This window comes from Mastacembelus armatus, chromosome 16 (genome assembly GCF_900324485.2).
Source record: "Mastacembelus armatus chromosome 16, fMasArm1.2, whole genome shotgun sequence".
NCBI lineage: Eukaryota > Metazoa > Chordata > Actinopteri > Synbranchiformes > Mastacembelidae > Mastacembelus > Mastacembelus armatus.
Window position 1 is genome coordinate 25,309,302 of NC_046648.1, and position 21,132 is coordinate 25,330,433.

A 21,132-nucleotide genomic window follows, 5' to 3' on the forward strand; every position below is an offset into this window, starting at 1 on the left:
GAGTACCCCCCCCCCCCCCCCCCCCCCCCCACCTACCACTTGGCAATAAAGCTCATTCTGATTCTGATTCACACTTTGACCTCAGTAAGATTTTAAAAGCAGTACTTTTACTACATGATGGAGTATTTTCATAGTGTAAGTACTTCTGGGGAGAAGTACTACATCAGGTACTACTACACTGACGACAGAAACAAAACCAAAGGCCCAGACAGACTCAGACAGAACTCAGCTTTATTTAATCGTTAAGGCAGACAGACGGAAAACCAGTGGACAGAGAAGCCAGACTACAAACCAGTCCACTACAAACCAGTTAGAACAAACCACTTGATTACAAACCAGTCCACTACAAACCAGTCCACTAGTAGAAAACGAGCTAATAACCCAGTTTATATTTTTAAACCTGGTAAAAGGTGACGTATACACTGAAATATATAACATTAATGATATATTATTATTAATATTAATACTATAAACACATAATAATAATAATATATAATATTTCAACCTGATTATGTCAAAATTTCAATGGCAAAACTCACCTGGAAAACAGCTCACTACTATGACTACTGTTTATAATATTACTATGATTATCATTACTTTTAATATTACTATCATCATTACTTTTAATATTACTATCATTATTACTTTTAATATTACTATCATTACTTTTAATATTACTATCATCATTACTTTTAATATTACTATCATTACTTTTAATATTACTATCATTACTTTTAATATTACTATCATTATCATTACTTTGATTGTTGCTTCTTCCATATGTTATTAGTCCAGGGACCACATGTGGTTTGTAGAGTTCACACCAACACGACGTAACACTTCACACTTCTCAAAGTTTCTACTTACATTTGTTCTTTCTTAACATCCTGCTTCATTCTGGAACACATGGCAGAGTCCTGCACGGGTCCAACTCCGCAAACCTGCACCGCACCTACAAAGCTCTGTATCAGACCCGACCGGTTGTTACCTCTGAATTTAGTCTGGACCCGACCTGATGCCTCATTTGTGACACCCTGCTATTGGTCCACATTTGGATTAATTTGTAAAAGTGCAGCCTCACAAATTAATTCTGCTTTACACCGTCAACAAATATGACCAATAGGAAACAAGTCGATCGCCCCCTGGTGGCCGGTTGCTGTGAAGGTCATAAACTCTGCCCCATGTTTGTTGACCCGGTGCAGGACTCTGGTGTGTCGAGCTCCTGGTTCTTCAAACATGTTCATGTCAAAAATGTTACGCAGTTTTCTCTCAATGTAACTGTGACATAATGAAAAGCTTAATTATTTCACACAAGTCCACAGGTTCAGATCAGGGTGGACTGATCAATCAACTGATAAACTCCATCACTGGCCTGTTGCTTGAGGTCGCTCCACCTGGCACAGCCTCAGAGAGGAGCCTGTGCCCCACGGTCTGAAAACCACATACAGACACTCTTGGAACTTGGTGTGGAAGGTGTGCAGGTGTGTCAGGAACCTCCCAGAAGAAACCTTGTAGAAGGACAGGACCCCGGCCTCCCAGTCCAGATACATGGCCAGTCTCCGGGAACCAGCCTGAGGCACCTGAAGGACGATGCTCTTCATGTCATGATACGCCCGGTAGCCATGAGTACAACAATGCAGACTCCAAGAATTCGCATTGTATCCTATGACAGAGTGATAGCCTGGACCTTTGTGAACGATACCCTTGTAGGTCACTCCTAACCCGGCCCAGTTTCCTTCCCACTCCACCTCCCAGTAATGGCGGCCAGTCAGGCCCTCCTGGAACAGGACTTGGGTCCAGTAGTCAAACCTGTCAGGGTGATCGGGATACTGCTGCTCTTCCTCGCCCTGGCTAACTTTTCGTTTGTCGTCAGAGAGGATGAGGAGTTTGTGGGCTGTGTTATCATCCATGCTGAGCTCACAGGCGTCTGGTGGCAGCAGGAGAACAAGACGTTAGACAGGAACAATGTGAATCCAACAGGAAACCTCAAACCTAGACCTGGTCCACAAAGGGAACACTGCTGTAAATCAGTGCTTCAGGCACAATAAACTGCAGGTACTTGTAGTTACCTTTTTGTGATGAAAGTGGCCATGACATGTCACAGCAACACACAACCAGGAGTCTAAACTTTACTGCAGAGAGAACTGTTCTTCATGCATCACTGCTAAGGTGTGAGACTGCATTAAACTTTTAACATCATCAAAAGCTGCCTGGACCTGATTCCAACTCACATTCTCTCAGTCCCGGTTTAAACCAGTGCTCTGCATTGTGGTCGATTCTGTGAGCAGGAAAAACACGAGGTCAGTGTGGATCATGATGCTGCGTCTTAATCCCTGGTCAAAATTATTACTCACCTGAATTTAACAGTTTCACACTGTCCCTCCTCCAGAGCGTCAGAGACGAGCTTCACTCCAGAATCCCCGAGGTGGTTGTAGCTCAGGTCCAGCTCTCTCAGGTGGGATGGGTTGGTCTTCACTGCTGAGGCCAAGAAACCACAACCTTCTTCTGTGACGCAGCAGAACGACAACCTGTGACAGGAGGACAGACTTCGCTCTGAGCCGAGGGTCGGGGCTGGTCCTCGTGATCAGAATGAAAAAGGAAACCACACTACACGTGTATCCTTCAGGTGTTAAACATGACTGGTTTTACCTGAGGATTTCCAGTTTACACTGCACGCTCCCCAGTCCGGTGCAGAGCAGCCTCACTCCCTCGTCTTCAATGTCGTTGTCACTCAGGTCCAGCTCCTTAAGATGCGATGACTGACAGCTCAGGACTGACGCCAGGCTCCCACAGCACCTCTGGGTGAGACTGCACCTGTTCAGCCTGCAGGGACAAACATTTCTGGACAGTTTGAAAATGAGACTATTCAAGTGTAACTGTGTTTAGGGGAAACTAAAGCTCAAGAACTAACTAGAAAAAGTCCAGCTGTTCTTCAGCACTTTCACTTTCTGAACCAACTTGCTTTACTTTCTGTTGACTGTGACAGGAAATGGGTGTGAAGCCTAAAAACATGCAGGTCATAGTTTGCACAAAGGGAGCAAACCATGGCCTGTGGAGACAAATGTAGAAATCAGAAACTTAGAATCAATAAAATAAAGGAGGCAGAAGGATAAAGATACTGAAACACATGAGCCTGTGAAGGTCACGTTACTCTCCACTCACCTCAGTGTCTTCAGCCCGCAGTGTGGACTCTGGAGTCCCCTACAAAGATGCTCGACCCCCAAGTCTTCTAAGACATTGTCACTCAAGCTCAAATGAAGCAGCTGGTTGGAGCTGGAGCTGAGTGCAGAGGACACAGCCTGGCAGGAGTCTGCAGTGAGATTACAATCATTCAACCTGGTGAAACAAGAAGACAGGGCCGGTCTGGTATTAGACGAGTGAGGGATAGCTGTACCACAATGTGGGACCACCGGAGTAGTGGGACAATGATCAGAGGTACTTGCATTGCTGATCTGGATGCTTTGATGGCTGGGAGGAGCTTGTGAAGGTCTTCTGCTTTTCTGGAGTATTTCTTGAGGTGGATCTCCTCTTGTCTCTCCGGTGACGTCAGCAACACAAAGACCAGGGCCGCCCATTGAGCTGCAGAGCACTGGTCCATCACGGACTCTCCATCTGACTCCAGGTACCTCTGGATGTCCTCCACCAGCGAGCAGTCGTTTAACTCGTTCAGACAGTGGAAGAGATTGACGCACTTCTCTGGACAAAGAGTCTGACTGATTTTCTCCCTGATGTACTTGATGGATTCCTCACGACTGTCTGAGTCACAGGGTTCTACCTGGATCTTCAGGTCTCTGAGCAGAACCTGACTGGACTCCTGAGACAGTCCGAGGAGGAAACGCAGGAAAAGATCCAGGTGGCCGCTGTTGCTTTGTAAGGCTCTGTCCACTGCTGCTCTGTGCAACTCGGACACAGGTTTGGCTTTGGTCATGTGTTCAGACTCCTCCATCATCAGGTTCACACCTCTGACCTTCATCACGTGCACATACAAAGCTGCAAGAAACTCTTGGACGGAGAGATGCACGAAGCAGAAGACTTTATGCTGCAAGCACGACTCTTCCCTGAAGACCTGAGTACACAGTCCTGAGTACACAGATGCTTCTTTGACATCGATGCCACAGTCTCTAAGATCGTCGACGTAGAAGATCAGGTTGCCCTTCTCCAGCTGCTCGAAGGCCAACTTCCCAAGGGACACGATCGCCTTGTTATTCCCATGGGAGTCCAGCTGTTGCTCCTCATAGTACTTGACCTGCATCTGTGTGATCTGATGTGCCAGAAAGCGAATGTACATCTGGGTCAAGGTCTTTGGCATTTTTCCTCCTCCTGCACTGGAGCACATTTTCCCCAGGACAATGGAGGAAATCCAGCAAAACACTGGTACGTGGCACATGATGTGGAGACTTCTTCTTGACTTTATGTGTGTGACGACTCTTTTGGCCAAGTTTTCGTCCTCAATTTTCTTGTGGAAGTACTGCTCCTTCTGGTGGTCAGTGAAACCTCGTATCTCGGTCACGCGGTCAACGTGCTGTGGAGGGATGCAGCCGGCAGCCGCAGGTCGGGTGGTTATCCACAGATTGGCGTCTGGTAGCAGGTTACCTGCAATGAGGTTTGTCAGCAGCACGTCCAGTGAGGCTGACTGTGTAGCATCACAACATCTGTCCGTTCCCTCGAAGTCCAGATGTAGTCTGCATTCATCAAGACCATCCAATACAATCAGAACTTTGTACTTGTTCAGGTCTTTGAGTCCAGATTCTTCCAGACCTGGAAAGAATTCACACAGCAGCTCCATCAGACTTTTTCTTTCATTGCTAATCAAATTCAGCTCCCTGAATGGAAGTGAAAACAGGAGCTGGATCTCCTGACTGGCCTTCTCCTCAGACCAGTCCAGAACGAACTTCTGTACCAACACAGTTTTACCGATGCCTGCTATCCCCTTGGTGAGCACCGTTCTGATCGGGTGGTCTTCTTTGGGTAGGGGCTTGAACATGTCCTCACACCTGATTTGAATCTCCAGAGGTTTCTGTCTTTTGTACGCCGTCTCAATCTGCCTCACTTCATGTTCGCTGTTGACTTCTCCTCTCTCTCCCTCCATCAGATACAGCTTAGTATAAATCTTCTTTAGAGGCACAGGCCACTGTTGTGTTTCCACCAAGCACTCGTTTTTACTCATCAGGAGAGATTTTAGTCCCCGCTGGCACATGGCGAGTTCTCCGTAATGACCTGACGGCACATAAAACAACCATTACATCACTTCTGAAGAGGCTGTACTGCTGCAAAGGCCATTTCAATCACTCTCAACATTTTAGAACATCAGCTCCTTTAACAAACACAAACCACTAATACAGTCTCTTACTCTTCTCAAGTGTGTGAGCATGTCCTTCCTCATTCAAGGTCCTCAAGATATGGAGGGCGATCTTCAGAACAGCTTCTCCTGTTTCAGTATTGGTCTCAGCCGGCTCATCGTCGGCGTCCTCCTGCTCGTCTTCCCCAAACAGTCCTTTGTGTTCTGCAGACAGGACCTTCTTATGCGTCCTCAGAGTTCGCTTTACGTAAGCCAAAGTTCTGGCTTCAAACTCCTGACAGAGACCATAAAATAATAATTATCACTATCAAAAGAAAAAAGACAGACAGCTAACACCAACCCAGCAGGTCTACACCAGAACTTACTGTTTTATATTTGACATTAATGTTAATGCAGTGATGTGTTTTTCATCTTTGATGGTACAAATATAAAAGATTTCATTATGAACAGCTGCACACAGCAACAAATCCACTTATGTCCAATTATTTAACCTGCATGTTAGGAATGAAAAAAAAAGATTCATCTTAAATAAATGAGAAGTACAAGAATAATGAATGATGCAGATTAGCTGCATATTAAACACTCACACTGAGCCTGCCCTGGTTCTGCTGAACGTCTGATGAGGTCTGGCCACTGAAAAAGATAAGACAGTGATCAGAAAGATGTTTTCCAAATCATGGCTTAGCTTTTGGAAATATTCCACCAGCTACACAAAAAATAATACAATTGTTAACTTACCTGAAAACTACTGTACATGCTCATATATAAAACAACAGGGAACGTAAAGTACTGCACCGTCTGAGGGTGAGGTGGGCAAAAATCTAAAAGCTGTACTCTATAGTGTACCCAGTCACACTGTGGGTTTCTAACTTATTTCCATGCAGGCGTCTGCCCTTACAGTCATTTATTAATTATTACTCTCACACACGTTTCCACAGCTCACTGGTTAAAACAACACACAGAATTGGAGCTGAGAGAACCAACATCTTACATTGACACTGGAGGTCTGGGTTCACCAGTGAGGTCTGGAGGAAAGTCTATGGACATGTTGCTCCTCAGAGAGTCAAAACCGACTCTTCCCTCAGGTTTCTTCTTCACTTTTCTGACACTGTAGAGGGGTTCAGAGGAACATTAGACCTGACGTCTCAGCAGATGCAATAATAAAATCATGTACACTGACAGTAGAGATAATCTTACTGTGTCATTTCTGGAGGTCTGGGTTCACCAGTGAGGTCTGGAGGAAAGTCTATGGACATGTTGCTTCTCAGAGAGTCAAAACCGACTCTTCCCTCAGGTTTCTTCTTCACTCTTCTGACACTGTAGAGGGGTTCAGAGGAACATTAGACCTGATGTCCTGTTCATTTCCCACCACTGGTCACGTTGCTATGTTGTGGTTGTGCAGTGATAAGCTGTAAGCTGCCTCAAATGCAGCAGAGAAGCCAGAGGTAGTTTCTAGTTGAGATTTTAGCAGCCACATTCAGAACATTTCACTGTAATTTAGGATCATATCAAAAACACATAAGCAGCTAATGTAAGATCAATGTGGTCTTATGATTAATTTGGATTTATACGTGCTATAAAGTGTATCTACACTAAGTAACAATAGGATATATACTGTGGAGATCCTCTTACTGTGGAGGTCTGGGTTCACCAGTGAGGTCTGGAGGAAAGTCTATGGACATGTTGCTCCTCAGAGAGTCAAAACCGACTCTTCCCTCAGGTTTCTTCTTCACTCTTCTGACACTGTAGAGGGGTTCAGAGGAACATTAGACCTGACGTCTCAGCAGATGCAATAATAAAATCATGTACACTGACAGTAGAGATAATCTTACTGTGTCATTTCTGGAGGTCTGGGTTCACCAGTGAGGTCTGGAGGAAAGTCTATGGACATGTTGCTTCTCAGAGAGTCAAAACCGACTCTTCCCTCAGGTTTCTTCTTCACTCTTCTGACACTGTAGAGGGGTTCAGAGGAACATTAGACCTGATGTCCTGTTCATTTCCCACCACTGGTCACGTTGCTATGTTGTGGTTGTGCAGTGATAAGCTGTAAGCTGCCTCAAATGCAGCAGAGAAGCCAGAGGTAGTTTCTAGTTGAGATTTTAGCAGCCACATTCAGAACATTTCACTGTAATTTAGGATCATATCAAAAACACATAAGCAGCTAATGTAAGATCAATGTGGTCTTATGATTAATTTGGATTTATACGTGCTATAAAGTGTATCTACACTAAGTAACAATAGGATATATACTGTGGAGATCCTCTTACTGTGGAGGTCTGGGTTCACCAGTGAGGTCTGGAGGAAAGTCTATGGACATGTTGCTCCTCAGAGAGTCAAAACCGACTCTTCCCTCAGGTTTCTTCTTCACTCTTCTGACACTGTAGAGGGGTTCAGAGGAACATTAGACCTGACGTCTCAGCAGATGCAATAATAAAATCATGTACACTGACAGTAGAGATAATCTTACTGTGTCATTTCTGGAGGTCTGGGTTCACCAGTGAGGTCTGGAGGAAAGTCTATGGACATGTTGCTCCTCAGAGAGTCACAGCTGGGCGGTCCTTTCCTTGATCCACATTCACTCATTTTCAGTAAATCTGATTCACACTGCAGAGCCCACAGAGTCGCCAAGATCCCAAACGCCACAGGAGTTTCCACAGCCTGAAGACACTTCCAGGTCCCACCAGCTGGGGGCGGTAAGGTTTTGGACAAAGTACTGGGAGAGTGTGTGTGTAAACAAACTGGTTCAATCACACTTCCTTCGTCAGGGTAAATGTCATTGTGTGTAACGAGAGTACGACACTAGAGTCTGCAGTTAACTCCAACTACTGGAACATTTCTGACACTGCAGAAAACAGGAGACATGAACTTAATCAACCAAATCAGTCCAACGTTCGTCTAAAGACTCCAGTGTCCCCATGAACACCTGGTGTATCATATCAGGAGGTGAAGGCAGGGCCACTGTCAGCAACACAGACCTTTGGTACTGATATGCACCTGTGTGACGTCCAGTGGGACCAATCAAAAGGTGCAGACTATCCCTGTTAGCTGATTGGCTCGTTTTATTTAGAAGCTGTTTGATTGACGGGGCATCCGTGAGTTCCCGCCCAGGTCAGGACTGCACAACTGAAACTGTGAAACTGCAACACAAAGCACAGAGTTAAATGTTAACAGAACATGCTTGGAACCTTTTCTAGAACAAAGCAACACGTTCACACATTCAAATCTCACTTCCCAGTGCGTTTTCCACAGATATGCGAATGTCATTAGCAAAAGTTTGGTCAGCTTGGAAACCAAACTCTCCACATTCACGACCTGTTTCCAAACGTTCAGCTCCTGGTTTCCAGTGTCCCTGGTCGTGACCCTGTGCTCGCCTCATATTTCAGTACCGTCAGTAAACAGACTCACCTGTAAATGCACGTTCGCATGTTGTTGAGAGAAAAACGGTCCCAAGCACCAACTGCGACATCGGACGTTAGTCAACTTTCACTTTCACTGTTAACTGTCAACAAGATGAGCGGGGCGGGGCAAACACAAACATTGAGCCAATCAGCAGCGAGCTTGTTGAACGTACACGCCCCATAGAGAGCGGGGAGTCTAAAGCCACAATGTGAATGGACAAACCACCTGTCAATCAAACATGTCGATCATCTTCACGTGGGGGTAGATCGGGGGCGACCTGGATTAAAGAAGGCATCTGATTGGTCGGTTATTTACCTTAATGTCTTGTGTTACGGCGCAAATATCGACATCGAAAATTAACAGGAGCGTGTTGAAACAAAGACCACAAAGCCACAATGATTCCGGTGGCATGTGCAACCTTTTCTATACAGTATGGAAAAATAAGTTAATACACAATTAGCAAGTTTTTAAAATCAAAAAATCGATATAGTGACACTGGTGACAAAGAAAGTCACTCTGAATTAAGAAGTACTTTATTAATCCCCAAAGGGAAATTCAGAAAAATAAGAAATATTGTTAAAATTTAACTTCATGTGATTTTAGTGGTGTTGCCACGTTTTGGTCTTTCCTTGAATATTGGACCTCAAGGCCACAACTTCTCTGACAAACATGGGACATCACTGATAGACAGATAAAACTGTGGGCTTATCCAGTTCTCAGCAAAATACAAATGACATAAACTCCTGTGGTAAATACTGTGATAGAACAGCAGATATTTACCAATTTCCAAATTTCAAACCACACCAAGACAATTTAGATCAAAAAGTACAACTTTAATAAGGAAATTACTCTGCATTAATATGTGGATGTTAAAATTGTAAATTAATGGAAGATGAGAACAAAAAGAAAAACTGACAAAACAAGCTTCAATACATGAGTCAAAAACAGTTTGACCTAATTAGGATTATATGTACACATTTTAAATCTGAAATACAGACGCGATGTCCTGAGTCAGAAGCAAAGATCAGATTTGTCAAACAGGATTTAAATTTAAAACCTGTAATTGTCTCTTCCAACACTTAAAACAAAGCTCTTCATTCTGACCTTCAGTTCTTTTCTTATTAACAACAACTGAATTTATCTGTAATAGCCTGAACCTGCTCGTGGCACAGTAACAAACCAGGCTGTTCATTAGCAAATGTCACTTGTGTCCTGCTAAAAGTCGACTTCATGCAGAGGAAACCTGCAGTGACTTTCAGTCAAGTTGAAGAAATGAGAGTCGTCCACGTCTTAGGAAAAGTCTTTTTTATTATTACTCACTGCTTTGCCTTGGACTCGGCCAGAGGCACCAAACGTGCCAGAGACCATTTAAAAAAAGCTGATGGTGATGAAGACGGTTGAGTTAATCTGAAAACTATACACCAGCCACACATTAATAACAAACATAATCCTGTAAAAAACAGCTTGGTACGAAGCTACGGTTAAAATGAATGAAAACTGAGCTTTGCAGCCATTTCTGAAGAAGTGTTGCTGCGGTTCATGTCGACTTTATTCTTCAGATCTTCATGTGATGAGCTGTGAGGGAACATTTAACGCATCAAGAACAAAACCACGAGAGCAATGTCAAACCTGCCTATATACATTCCTTTTATCCTCAGTTACAGAAACACTGTCTACACATCTTCTGTTATCCAGGTTTTGGTCACTGTTTAGAAGCTAGATCCAGTGAATCAGCATGCTAACACAATACACTAAGTGGTTATGTGAGTTTATCGTTCCTGTTTTCCTAAAATTATTACGTTTTCCAGCTGCGAGGGGCATTTGGACTGTATGGGACACAGCATTAGACTAACTGGGACGTGGATGTTCAACAAAAAGAGAACGTGTCTGCTAAATATGCACACAGAGAAAACTCCCCCTGCAATCAGCTGCCCTGTGCTTGACAACAGTGAAGTCCTCACACAATTCAGGAGCTGAAAAAGCCCCACTCTGGCTCCCGGGGTCAAAAGTTTACAATACAGAAATATCTGAGGAGCTGAAACGGCCTGAATTTTCTGCCCATAAACAAATCCTGCAGCGGTGTGTGTTATTACCAAGTGTTGACACTGCTGAAGACTAAAACCATGTTGGAGTCTCAAAACCACAATGAGGGTCAGGGGCTGTGTGTGTTACTCACAGATTTGACTGTCTGTTTGATGTAGTCCTTCCTGCTGCTCAGGTCGTGCTCTGGGAAGGTGTCAAACACCTGAGACAGGAAAATCACAGCAAATCACATGACACGCAAAGCAAAAACCGAGTGCACACACCGTTTAATGCAGGAGTCGCCGTCCTGGGTGTGTGAACAGGGCGGAGCTTCGTACCCTTTGGCAGATCTGTTTCATGGTCATCTCCTCCAGGTTGGCTTCCTTCAGCAGACTCTGGACCGTCTCCTTCAGCTGTTCGTCCGTCGGAGCTTTCTTAATCATCTTGATGAGCGGCTCGTCGTCGTCTGAACTGTCCTCTGCTGCAGGGGGAAGTAGGCACAGAGAAAAATCAGCTATTTGCTTATTCACAGACACATTTTACACCTGCAGTTAGTTTCTCCACAGAAAACAGCAGGAAAGTGGCTGCTGCTGTGGGATATTAAAGACCAAAGAGGTACACTGCAGTTATTCAGGCCACCACTGCTTTAAAAACCATTATAACACTTCTAGCCCTTCAGTGTTCTTGCACCATTTTTAAAGTCTAATCCAAAACTTACTATAAATACTATAAATCCAATTTAAGACCCAAAACATCAAAACAATTTCTTTGATTGGAGAATTTAAAATCCTACTGGTGAACATTAACGACAAGACTACCTGCTGCACAGAACGAAACTGATGTTTTCAAGATTTTCCACTGTAGGTGAGCCCAGACCTTTCCATCCCAGCAGCTGTGTCACTTCCCAGGACTAAATCCAAATAGAGTTTCTCAATTTTATTGTGGTCACATGACCCACAATTGGCAATATGGTGCTCTGATTAAAAAACTTGAGCATCTCTAGGAGACACAGTTATAAGAAGAGAGTGAAATTGTGCTGGCTCTATATTTACCTGTGCAGCCTGATCTCACCTGTGTTTGTGTTTTTACTGTTGCTGCTGCTGTCGGCCTTTTTTGTTTTGGCTGCTGACTTGGCAGGAGCTGATTTCTTATTTCTGGGCTGCTTAAAAATAACAAAAGAAGCATTAGCTCAACAACATCACACCGGAGAGAAACGACCTCCCCTCCACACACACACACACACACACACACACGCACACACACAACAGTCAGTGCACATTACTGCTCCATGGAAATCTGACACTAAAGCGATGAACAAAATGAGACGTAATGAGGTGAGATTAAACAAGCAGCAGCTCCAACACTCGACCTTTACCTCGTTAGATTTGAGTCGTACCTTCTCATCAGCTTCACTGTCGACCTCAGACTTAGACTCTTCTGAACCTTCGTCCTTCTTCGCCTTCTTTTTAGGAGGACCTGTCTTCTTCGCTGGTGTCCTCGGTCGTTTTACTGCTGCTGATTTCTTGGATGCAGAACTCCCTCTGCCTGGCTTTGATTTTGGAGACTGACACAAAATGTCTGCAGGTTAAAAACTTTTTAATGCGTAAACAGCTGATCGGGCTCAGTGTTTAACTTCTGGTCATAAACCCAGTTTAAGTTTTTCTTTGATGAAACAAGGATTTGAAACAATCATTTTTCAGCAAAGACCTCACCTCAACCTCATCTTCATCATCTTCCTCATCATCTTCCTCCTCGTCCGACTCTTCTTCTTCATCAGCAGACTGCTCCGACTTGTCTGACTGGTCCCCCTCTTTCTCTGATGGTTTCTCTTCTGCGTCTGATCCCTCAGCCTCAGCTGAAGCTCCTGCCTTCTCATCTTCCTCATCGTCGTCCTCATCACTGCTGGAGTCCATGACGATGGCTTTGGACTTGCTTCCTGCTTTGGACTTTTTGGGACTAGACGACGAGCTGCTGGGTTTGGATTTGCTCTTCTTCTTGCTCTTTGCCTTTGAGTCGTCACCTGACAGTTTCTTCTTAGATTTCTTCTTCTTCTTCACAGGCACACGCTGCAAAGGACAAACAGTTTAAACAGTGAAACAAATCTCAAAATTATACTCAGCTTAGTGAAAATGTTACCACTGAAACTTAAATGTCCATAACAAGGGAAAAAAAAACAGAATAGAGACCAATGACACGGTACATAAAAAAGACACAGGACAAAAGAATATGAAACTTCAAACAACAAACAGATGATTATGCAGAGTCACCTTCCCGCTGTTTTTTGGTGCAATGAGGAAAGCCAGGATCCTGTCGACCAGGTCTGTATGGGTTCCTTTCTTCTCCAGATCCAAAACACCACAGACTACTTTCAGCTTTGTGTTGGTAAAGTGTGAATTCCTGCAGCCAAGAAAAAAGAAAAGTGACAGCAGCACTTATTATCCGCTTTAAAAGCAGCTTCATCATGAACACTGTTTATCTCTGACAGTGACCTGCACTTCACTGTCACTGAGCTAAAAACTGAGAACTACACTTTGAAAACGACGACAGCCATAAACACTTTGGCTGTAGTTGTTCACACCAGGTGAATCACACATTTAAGCACAACGCATTTATGCATAAGTCAGAATACAGTTCTTCCAAACTACTGTCAGTGTTTGTGCAAACAATCAAAACTTTGTGAAACTCTGATTCCAAATGACAGAAACTTACTTGAGAAGTCTTTCTCGTTTTTTGGTGTACTGTTCGCTGTCAGCATCAAAAGCAAAGCCGTTAAACAGACGCAGGTTCTTCTTTATTGTGGCCATCTGTTACAGGGAAAAACGATCTTTTGATGAGCTGACTGTTATTCTTCACTGTAAATGCTCACAGCTAACAGTTTTAATCTGGAACAGCATGTTGAGATTTGTCTTTTTTGTCTGGTGTTATATGTTATATGATATGGAACCAATTTGTTATTGGATAGTTACTAAGAAGTCATTAATAACTTGGGTTTCCCAAGTGGCCAACAGTAACTTGCTGCAACTGCAGACAGCGGCACAGCTACCAAAGTCTGTTAGTGTCTCCAGATTTGGAGGCTGAAAGCCCAAATATTCCAAGGCCAGACAGTCAGTCTGAGGGGTTGCAGGCATTTGTACCTTTCCCGGTCTGTCGAAAAGGATGGCGTGCAGAGGTTTCAGGTCAGCTGGCTTCATCTTGGTGATTTGGAAACTGGTGCGTGGAATGTCTCCTAATTTATCTCCGCTACCTGCAAACATGTTAATAAACCAACGGTTTTCATACTCGTAGCATATAGGTAGGTTATCTTTAAATGGCAAAGGTTCATACCCAGGAGTCTCTTGGTCAAAACTAAATATTTACCATCTCCTATCTTGAGCTTCTCCTTTTGCTTGGGTGCCTGGAAATCAAGTCTCTCAACTGTCTTCTTCGCCCGCTTGCCCTCAACGATTTCACCTCCTGCTGCAAGAACAAAATACGTTGTTGACCAAAAGAAACCAGGAAACAGAGTGAACAGTAAAAAATGCTTTGTCTGCATGTAACTGTCAGGAGTTAGCCAGAGACACCCTGTGTAAATGGTACAGAGACATGGTTGGAAGGTATTAGTGTCAAAGTGGTATTACATATCTAACCACCACAGCTGGGTTCAGATTCAGAATCAGACTCTGAAATACTTTATTAATCCCTTGCAGGAAATTGTTTAAATAGTTTGTTTAATCAGTCTTTGAACAGGGGAGTAAACCACCTGTTTCCCTTTACCAGGTATTTTGGAGCGGCTTTTGTTCGGACTCGACTGGTCTTTCTGTGATGTCTCCTGCTGGTCCTCCACATCTTCCTCTGACACCGCAGAGCTGTCCATTGCTTCCTCTGCCACGTCACTCATATCTGCACTGCCTCAATTAAACCTGCTGGGAGAAAAACATGCTAGCATCATCTCTCAGAGCTGGACTGGTGACGTCTGTGTTATGGATACACAAACATGCAACAACCAAAGTCTAATACTGCAGCATGAGTTTCATCCAGATGTGTCCAGATATAGAGAGACATGAGTTCATAAAGCTGCACAGAAAACATATAGTGTTTCTCCTGTTTTCCCCTGCTGAGGGTCGACTTTATAACCTCATCTACATTCATTTGTACAGTAATTGCAAAATATGTCACAGCTGCATCAGGATACTTGTCAGGCAGCTGCACTGAGCAACTATTTATTTCACAGTGACTGTTGTATCAATGAAACACTGTAGGAATAGTTTTAGAGATGTATTAATACCACGAAGCATCCGTGAACATTTCTTGCCATTAGAGACTAAAACATCACAATGTTTCGGTGAGATGTTCCGGGGCTTCCGCAAGTTTTATGAACCGCCAGATGTCGCTGTACTTGCTTTGTTTAAACTTCAAACCTTTTTACGCACAAATAAAAGAAAGCCCCATGTTTGTATCTGCCCATCGACAGTAACGAAAAGACACATTTCTAGTTTGTTTGTACTTTGTACCGCTGGTTCGGTATATTTGTGATGCATTCTGGTGGAGAAATTCATGCTCCGTAAACAGGAAGAAAGCCAACTAAAAGGTATATTTTCACAAAAGAAAACGGGATCTGGACTTTTGGATGTACCCGAACTGTCATTTAGCTCACAGCAATTCATTTACTGTTAATCTGAAGCATCGTTGTTACACGTTTTAACCACAAAGGGGTTTTAACCATAAAAACGAACGTATTTTGAATGAGGTATGGCAGACACACAGACAGCACTAATAGCTGAAACTAACTTCACATTTTGACACCAACTTGTGTCGGGAGTTGAAAGCGAGTCACTGACTATTCAGAGTTTCTCAGACAACATTGTGCTTAGTGTTTATATTCGCCTGTTTTCCACAATGTCCAGCTTTGGGCTGTTTGTTGTCTTTTCTGCCTTTGTCCTTTCACAATAAACGTCCGTGGGAATTGGCGCGCTGCCGCTCCACGGTTCCCATTTCAAACATGTTAGCTACTGACCGGAAACTAGCCCGCTGTCTGGCTCAGGTGTTAACTCCGACTTTCACCTTGGTCTCTCAGACCCCTCGGGCGGATGAAGAGCAGCTGGTGACTATTTGCTGCGGAGCTTTGAAGGCGCTAATGTTTGCTAGCTGACCGCGCTGCTAGCCGCTGCCCGCTAACGCGTTAGCTCCAATGTGTCAGTCAGTGTGTAACTACAGATGAGCCGCCCCATGGGGCAGCTACGGCCTCATGAAGCGACGCAACAAACTGCACTGAAATGTGCCTGAATACCCTGAGTCTCAGCCCCGGACAGTCTTAGACAGAACCGTAAAACTCTACCTGTTTTTGGACACAAACTGCGTCTCATCTGTCAGTGTCTTGTTTTTGATTTCATGATGGCGGTTTCTCAGGGGGGCGGGGAAAACTGCGGCGGCCACTCCACTGATTGGACGGAGGGCTGGTGACGTTGTACTTCTTCGTGTTGTAATTGGCGGAGAGAACCCCGTTAAAGTTGCATTACCGCCCCCATCTGTTGATACTGTTAACATGGCAACAACAACAACAACAACAATAATCCACCCATCCATTATCTATACCTGCTTATTCCTAACCAGGGTCACAGGGATAATAATAATAATAACTAAATAATAATAGTAACTGACTTCCTGTTAAAGGTTAAAGTGTGCAGATTATATATAAATAGTGAGCACCGGTGTCTTCCTTCTTAAATGGTGACATATGCTACAGTCTCCCCCATTGTGGGACTGAGCTAGAACTGGAAACAGCAGAGACCCTGAGCTGCAGACTCATCATGGCAACAGCAGATCATTTATACAAGATGTACATGTTTTAGTGCAGGTAGATCAATACATTAACCCAATAGAACAGCCAGAAAACCTTTGCTTGTTAGTGCTCAGATGACCTCCCTCCCAGTCCTGCAGTCTGAACACCAGACAGACCAGGACCGGCCTGGCCTCTAACTCACACACACAGTCTATGTGTGAATAATGATTCTTGAGCTGCAGTATATAAAACATGATCTCAGTGTGGTTCTACAGACACATGGTGGCGTTGTGGGAGCAGCCTTTAAGTCTAGTAAAAGTGGAGCAGCTCTTTCATTTCGCCATAGTTTGATTCAGAAAAGCAGCGTGTTTTCCAGCAGCAGCATCCTGACTGAATGGAGCTGGTATGGAGGGTGGTTAATGCCACAGACCTGCCAGATCCAGACCAGACCTGAAACAGCTGTGAGATGATGGACAGCACATCGATTATTGAACTGAGGCCTTAAAAGCAGAATTATTATATTACGTTCTGTTTTTAATTGGGTCACACACAGACTGCAGTTTATTCAGTTCCACATACACTGTCCAGCTGCCCCTACCACTCACTAGAGACCAAATGTGGACCCATCCGCCACTGAAAATAGTCCCCAAATAATGACCTGTTTCCTCCTATTTGTGTCCATATGAAATGTCCCATCATAGTCAAAACTGACATTCAATACAAGGAGGTCCACAAGGGAAATAAATAAATGAGCAATTATTCATTTAGATATTTATTTCCATATTCATTTATGTTTATATTTCTCTATAGGTCTACTCATTTTTGAGTAGAAAATGTTCCCATATTTGAAACAATGAGAGAGAGACCCTCTTCCTTCAGTGTGGCATTAATCAGCCCCCATAGTTCCCCACTATGTTAAAAGCTGCTGTGAATCCCAGAGAGCAGCAAACCGAGGCTGCAGGAGATGCTGCTTCATGCCGTCTGCAGGATCCACATAACTTTATTCTCCTTATTTGTCATCATCTTCGTTTACAGAAAAAAAATTTGACTGGACTTTACTTTGCAGGAGGATTCCTGAAAACGTGGTTATCATCTCAGGAAGATGTTTAATAGCCTTCTCATCTAGACCAGGTAGGATCTTGTCCTGTGGTTCGTCCTGTGAGACCTGATGTTTTAGATCTGGGTGACAGACATTTGAGTAGCTTCTATTTTTCTTAAACATCTGTTTTTCCTTTTCAATCTCTAAGTTTAAAATCTAGATTTTTTGCGCATTTTCTTGAAATATTTGCAAGATGAAAGTCAGTGCAGCAAATAGATTCGATTCAATAGTACTCAGCAGTACTATCTTATTCAACAAGGTTGTTTTAAATTTTACTGGATGCAAAAAAGCGGCTCATTCAGTCTGAGACAAAAATCCTAAAAAAAAGACAAAACTCCTCAGTGGATGTTAAACTGAGAAGTGATGAGCACAAAAACAGTGACTGGAAATGGAGGGAGGAACCGATTAAATCATTTCTAAAACATGATGCACCTTTTAAATCGAGCCTGTCATTGATAATATGAACATTACAGGTCTCTATCATTAACTATCATTAAAAACATATTTAAATTTAGTGGTGACACCTGTGTGGTTTGGATTGCTGCATGCATCACATTCATTCCTCACATCGCTTCAAGCTGCTTCTGGGTCTGTTTTCTTTGTTGACAGTTTAATCAAACTGACTATTTAAACCGTTTCAGGTCACAACACACATTTTAGATTTCACTAGTTTGGTCAAAACAGATATAAACGGCGTTGACTATTAAAAGAGTTGTGTGATTTCTCTCTGCAGCGTGAGCCTGTCACTTCTTCAGTGTTTCTGTAGTTTTTAGATGACCTGAATATGCACATATCAGGATCCTTGAATAAAAGCTTGTGTGAATCACAGTTAATTTCCCCAGAGTGCAGCGATTCATTCTCAACGTTTCAAGGCTTTTTGACATCTTACATGTCTTTTTATGCACCTCAGGGACGTCCGGGTCCCAAGATTCATTTTGGTGGAGGTGGAGTGAAAGTCGAGGCCGTTTCCCTTCATGTATGATGTGTCTGATCTAAATGTCCCCTCAGCATCGAGACATAGACATTTTGTGCACTATATGTTTATACTGCAGTTTAAATTAAAGTGTTACCTGTTTTCATGAATAACTGTTCCCAGATTTGTGTTTAAAACAGTTTAACTTATCATGAGAAAACCCACGAACTTTAAAAAAACGTGTCAGATTTTTAGTAAAGAAAGTGCAATTTCACCAGAGCATGGTCACATGACCTCACATCTCATCACATGACCCTGACGTCTCCAATAATGAAACTGTAATGAATGAGGATGTCAGGACAAGAAAGATGTAAATACAGCACTGTGGTATAATCTTACAATTTTGCTTATTATGGTGTAAGAGAGAAACATCTTTTATTTATATTTTCCTGTTTTATTGTGGCGGTGCACATGTTTATGTCCTTTAATGTGACAGAGCTGAAGTCCACACGATTTAGTTCTGCAGAAAACAACAGACAGCAGTGAGTTCCTGTGGACCTCAGCTGTCGTAGCTCTGAGTCATTTCAACATGAGTGTGTCCATGTACGCATGTGTCACCTGTGCAGCTCAGCATTACAAGTCTTACTATTATTTTCACATATCAGAATAAAACTCAGGAAGATTTGTCAGCTGCTGACAAATAAGAAAGACTCCTGACAAAAAATAAAATAATAACAATGATAATAAAAAGTCAACAGCATCTGTCAGGGCCCGTGTACAGGTCGAGGCTCCTGAATGATCCAGAGCAGCGCTGCAACCTTCCCAACAGCTGTGGCATCAGCCTGGGCTCAGGACGAAGCTTTAGCCTCAGTCTCAGGTTCGGCTCAACAGCCTCATGTAATATTCAGGCTGTTAGAATTAGTGCGATGACTGTGTTAGACACAGTGAATCTAGTGAAGGGGAATGAATGATCTCAGGAATAGTAGCATTAGAGCTATTAATTAAATACGCAGCTAAAATATTTAAATAACCTGCTAAAAGTAGGGCACTGCTGGAGAGTCTGTGTCTGTTGAGACCAGGCAGTTACTTTACGAATTCAAGCCGTGTTTGTCAGCCTGTGTGACATGTAGACATGTGACATGTATGAAGGGTGATGTCGGACTGAGAGCATGTTTCTGTCTGTACGAAAGCAAAAATAGAAGCGTTCGTGCTCAGTGACCTGTCAGTAGAAAGAGCCAACTAAATGCTCAAAACCCAGGATGGAAAATCAAATGGAGACTGGTCCCTGTCCCAGACACAGCACAGGATTATTCAGACTATTATGAGAAAAGACAAAAAATTCTGATACACGTCCATTTCTGTTGGCACATCATGAAGTGTCTCAGTCCTTGAGTTTGTCTTTTGTTGCCTCCTGGTTCCAGATGCTTCACATCTGCTGGGCCAGACCCTCACAGGACTATATCGTTTCAACTAACCTCAGCACTAAGTACTGAAGCTTCATCAGGTACATGTGGCATCTCATGCTGACTGGTGTTCATGCATGAGTTATGCTCTAAACCTACTTGGTTCAGTTTAGAAATTCCACAATCCTAGAGCCAGTCTACAATGCCAGGGACCCCCAAAATCACCTGCTGCCTGGTTTGCAGGGCTCAGCCTTAGAGATGGGGTGCAGAGTTCAGACATCCAGATGGAGCACAGAGTAGAGCTGGTGATCCATTGCATCAAACGCTATGCCGGTTCAGGCATCGTTCAATCATCATCCATTGGAGGTTTCCAGGCATGTCCTACTGCAGGAGGCCCTGGGGTAGACCCAAGATGAACTGGAGAGATTATATATCTCCCCTGCCCTGGGAATACCTTGGGGTCCCACAGGAGGAGCTGGAAAACATGGCAACCCAACCCCAGACAAGCATTTGAAAATGGATGGATGGGTGATCAGAAAAAACATGGTTTAGGTTAAGACACTCATAACTGGAAGTGAACACCTTCTCCTGTGGGAAAGGGTTCTGTTTACTGACCCATCCATCCACACCAACCAGCTCCTAATGTGAACCTTCCCCTTCATAAACCACATCACCAAAAATACACAATCTGTATCTGGGCCTCAGGTCCACTGAAACCCTTTGGATCTTACAGAGACACCAGCTGTACCATAGTGTCTGTATGAGACGCCAAAAGGAAGTTGAGAAAATGTCAGCGTTTGATACTTGGGGAGGAGAATTGGCTGTTAGTCGTAATCCAGCTGTGCTGAATCTGAAGAAAAAAGATAGACAAGCAGAAAGCAGCTGTTTCCAGAGGTGCAGCTGTAAAAAGCCACAGTCCACCACCTGCTCAGCAGCAAACAGCAGACACAGTCAGAAACCAGCTGGTGAACATAGTGGAGCAGCTAAGGAGATGGTGGAGACCAAACCCAGAGCTCAAACTTATGGACCACTGGGCTGAGACTCAGCACAGGTTTGCTAAGACATGAGCTGTAGCACTAAGTTAAAAATTTGTCTGCATCTTTGAGCTTGTTGGTCAGTTTTTCTGCCCCAGAAATAGACATTAATACAGTTTTACTGTTTTACTGATTTGTCACATGTAAAACAAAAGTATTTGCTGCTCCTTCATTGATCCACCAGTTTCGCCCTCCTTCCTCCACC

At 43.6% G+C, this 21,132-nt stretch overlaps 2 protein-coding genes across 6 annotated transcripts; both read right to left on the reverse strand.

The window, feature by feature from the left end:
* Positions 1-209: 209 nt before the first annotated feature.
* On the reverse strand, positions 210-8,799 carry LOC113136134 (NLR family CARD domain-containing protein 3-like). 3 transcript variants are annotated; one of them, XM_026316627.2, is made up of 15 exons: positions 8,705-8,799; positions 7,767-8,436; positions 7,567-7,677; positions 7,132-7,251; positions 6,951-7,042; positions 6,497-6,524; positions 6,291-6,407; positions 5,887-5,932; positions 5,351-5,573; positions 3,444-5,217; positions 3,163-3,336; positions 2,650-2,823; positions 2,355-2,528; positions 2,232-2,278; positions 210-1,927 (listed from the first exon to the last, which is right to left on the reverse strand). In XM_026316627.2, the coding sequence occupies exons 2-15, from the start codon at positions 7,880-7,882 to the stop codon at positions 1,365-1,367; spliced, it is 3,759 nt and encodes a 1,252-aa protein (XP_026172412.1). In that variant the 5' UTR covers positions 7,883-8,436; positions 8,705-8,799; the 3' UTR covers positions 210-1,364. The 3 variants fall into 3 exon arrangements, with proteins under 3 accessions (XP_026172412.1, XP_026172411.1, XP_026172413.1); XM_026316626.2 differs by having other exon boundaries at positions 6,497-6,616; positions 6,932-7,042; XM_026316628.2 differs by lacking the exons at positions 6,497-6,524; positions 6,951-7,042; positions 7,132-7,251; positions 7,567-7,677.
* A 1,187-nt stretch (positions 8,800-9,986) lies between these two features.
* Positions 9,987-16,146, reverse strand: dek (DEK proto-oncogene). 3 transcript variants are annotated; one of them, XM_026317895.1, is made up of 12 exons: positions 16,035-16,146; positions 14,474-14,619; positions 14,078-14,176; positions 13,855-13,964; positions 13,430-13,524; positions 12,988-13,117; positions 12,433-12,786; positions 12,117-12,284; positions 11,792-11,879; positions 11,059-11,201; positions 10,875-10,943; positions 9,987-10,273 (listed from the first exon to the last, which is right to left on the reverse strand). In XM_026317895.1, the coding sequence occupies exons 2-12, from the start codon at positions 14,595-14,597 to the stop codon at positions 10,262-10,264; spliced, it is 1,392 nt and encodes a 463-aa protein (XP_026173680.1). In that variant the 5' UTR covers positions 14,598-14,619; positions 16,035-16,146; the 3' UTR covers positions 9,987-10,261. The 3 variants fall into 3 exon arrangements, with proteins under 3 accessions (XP_026173680.1, XP_026173678.1, XP_026173679.1); XM_026317893.1 differs by having other exon boundaries at positions 11,792-11,882; XM_026317894.1 differs by having other exon boundaries at positions 11,792-11,882; positions 14,474-14,622; positions 16,035-16,114.
* Positions 16,147-21,132: the final 4,986 nt, after the last annotated feature.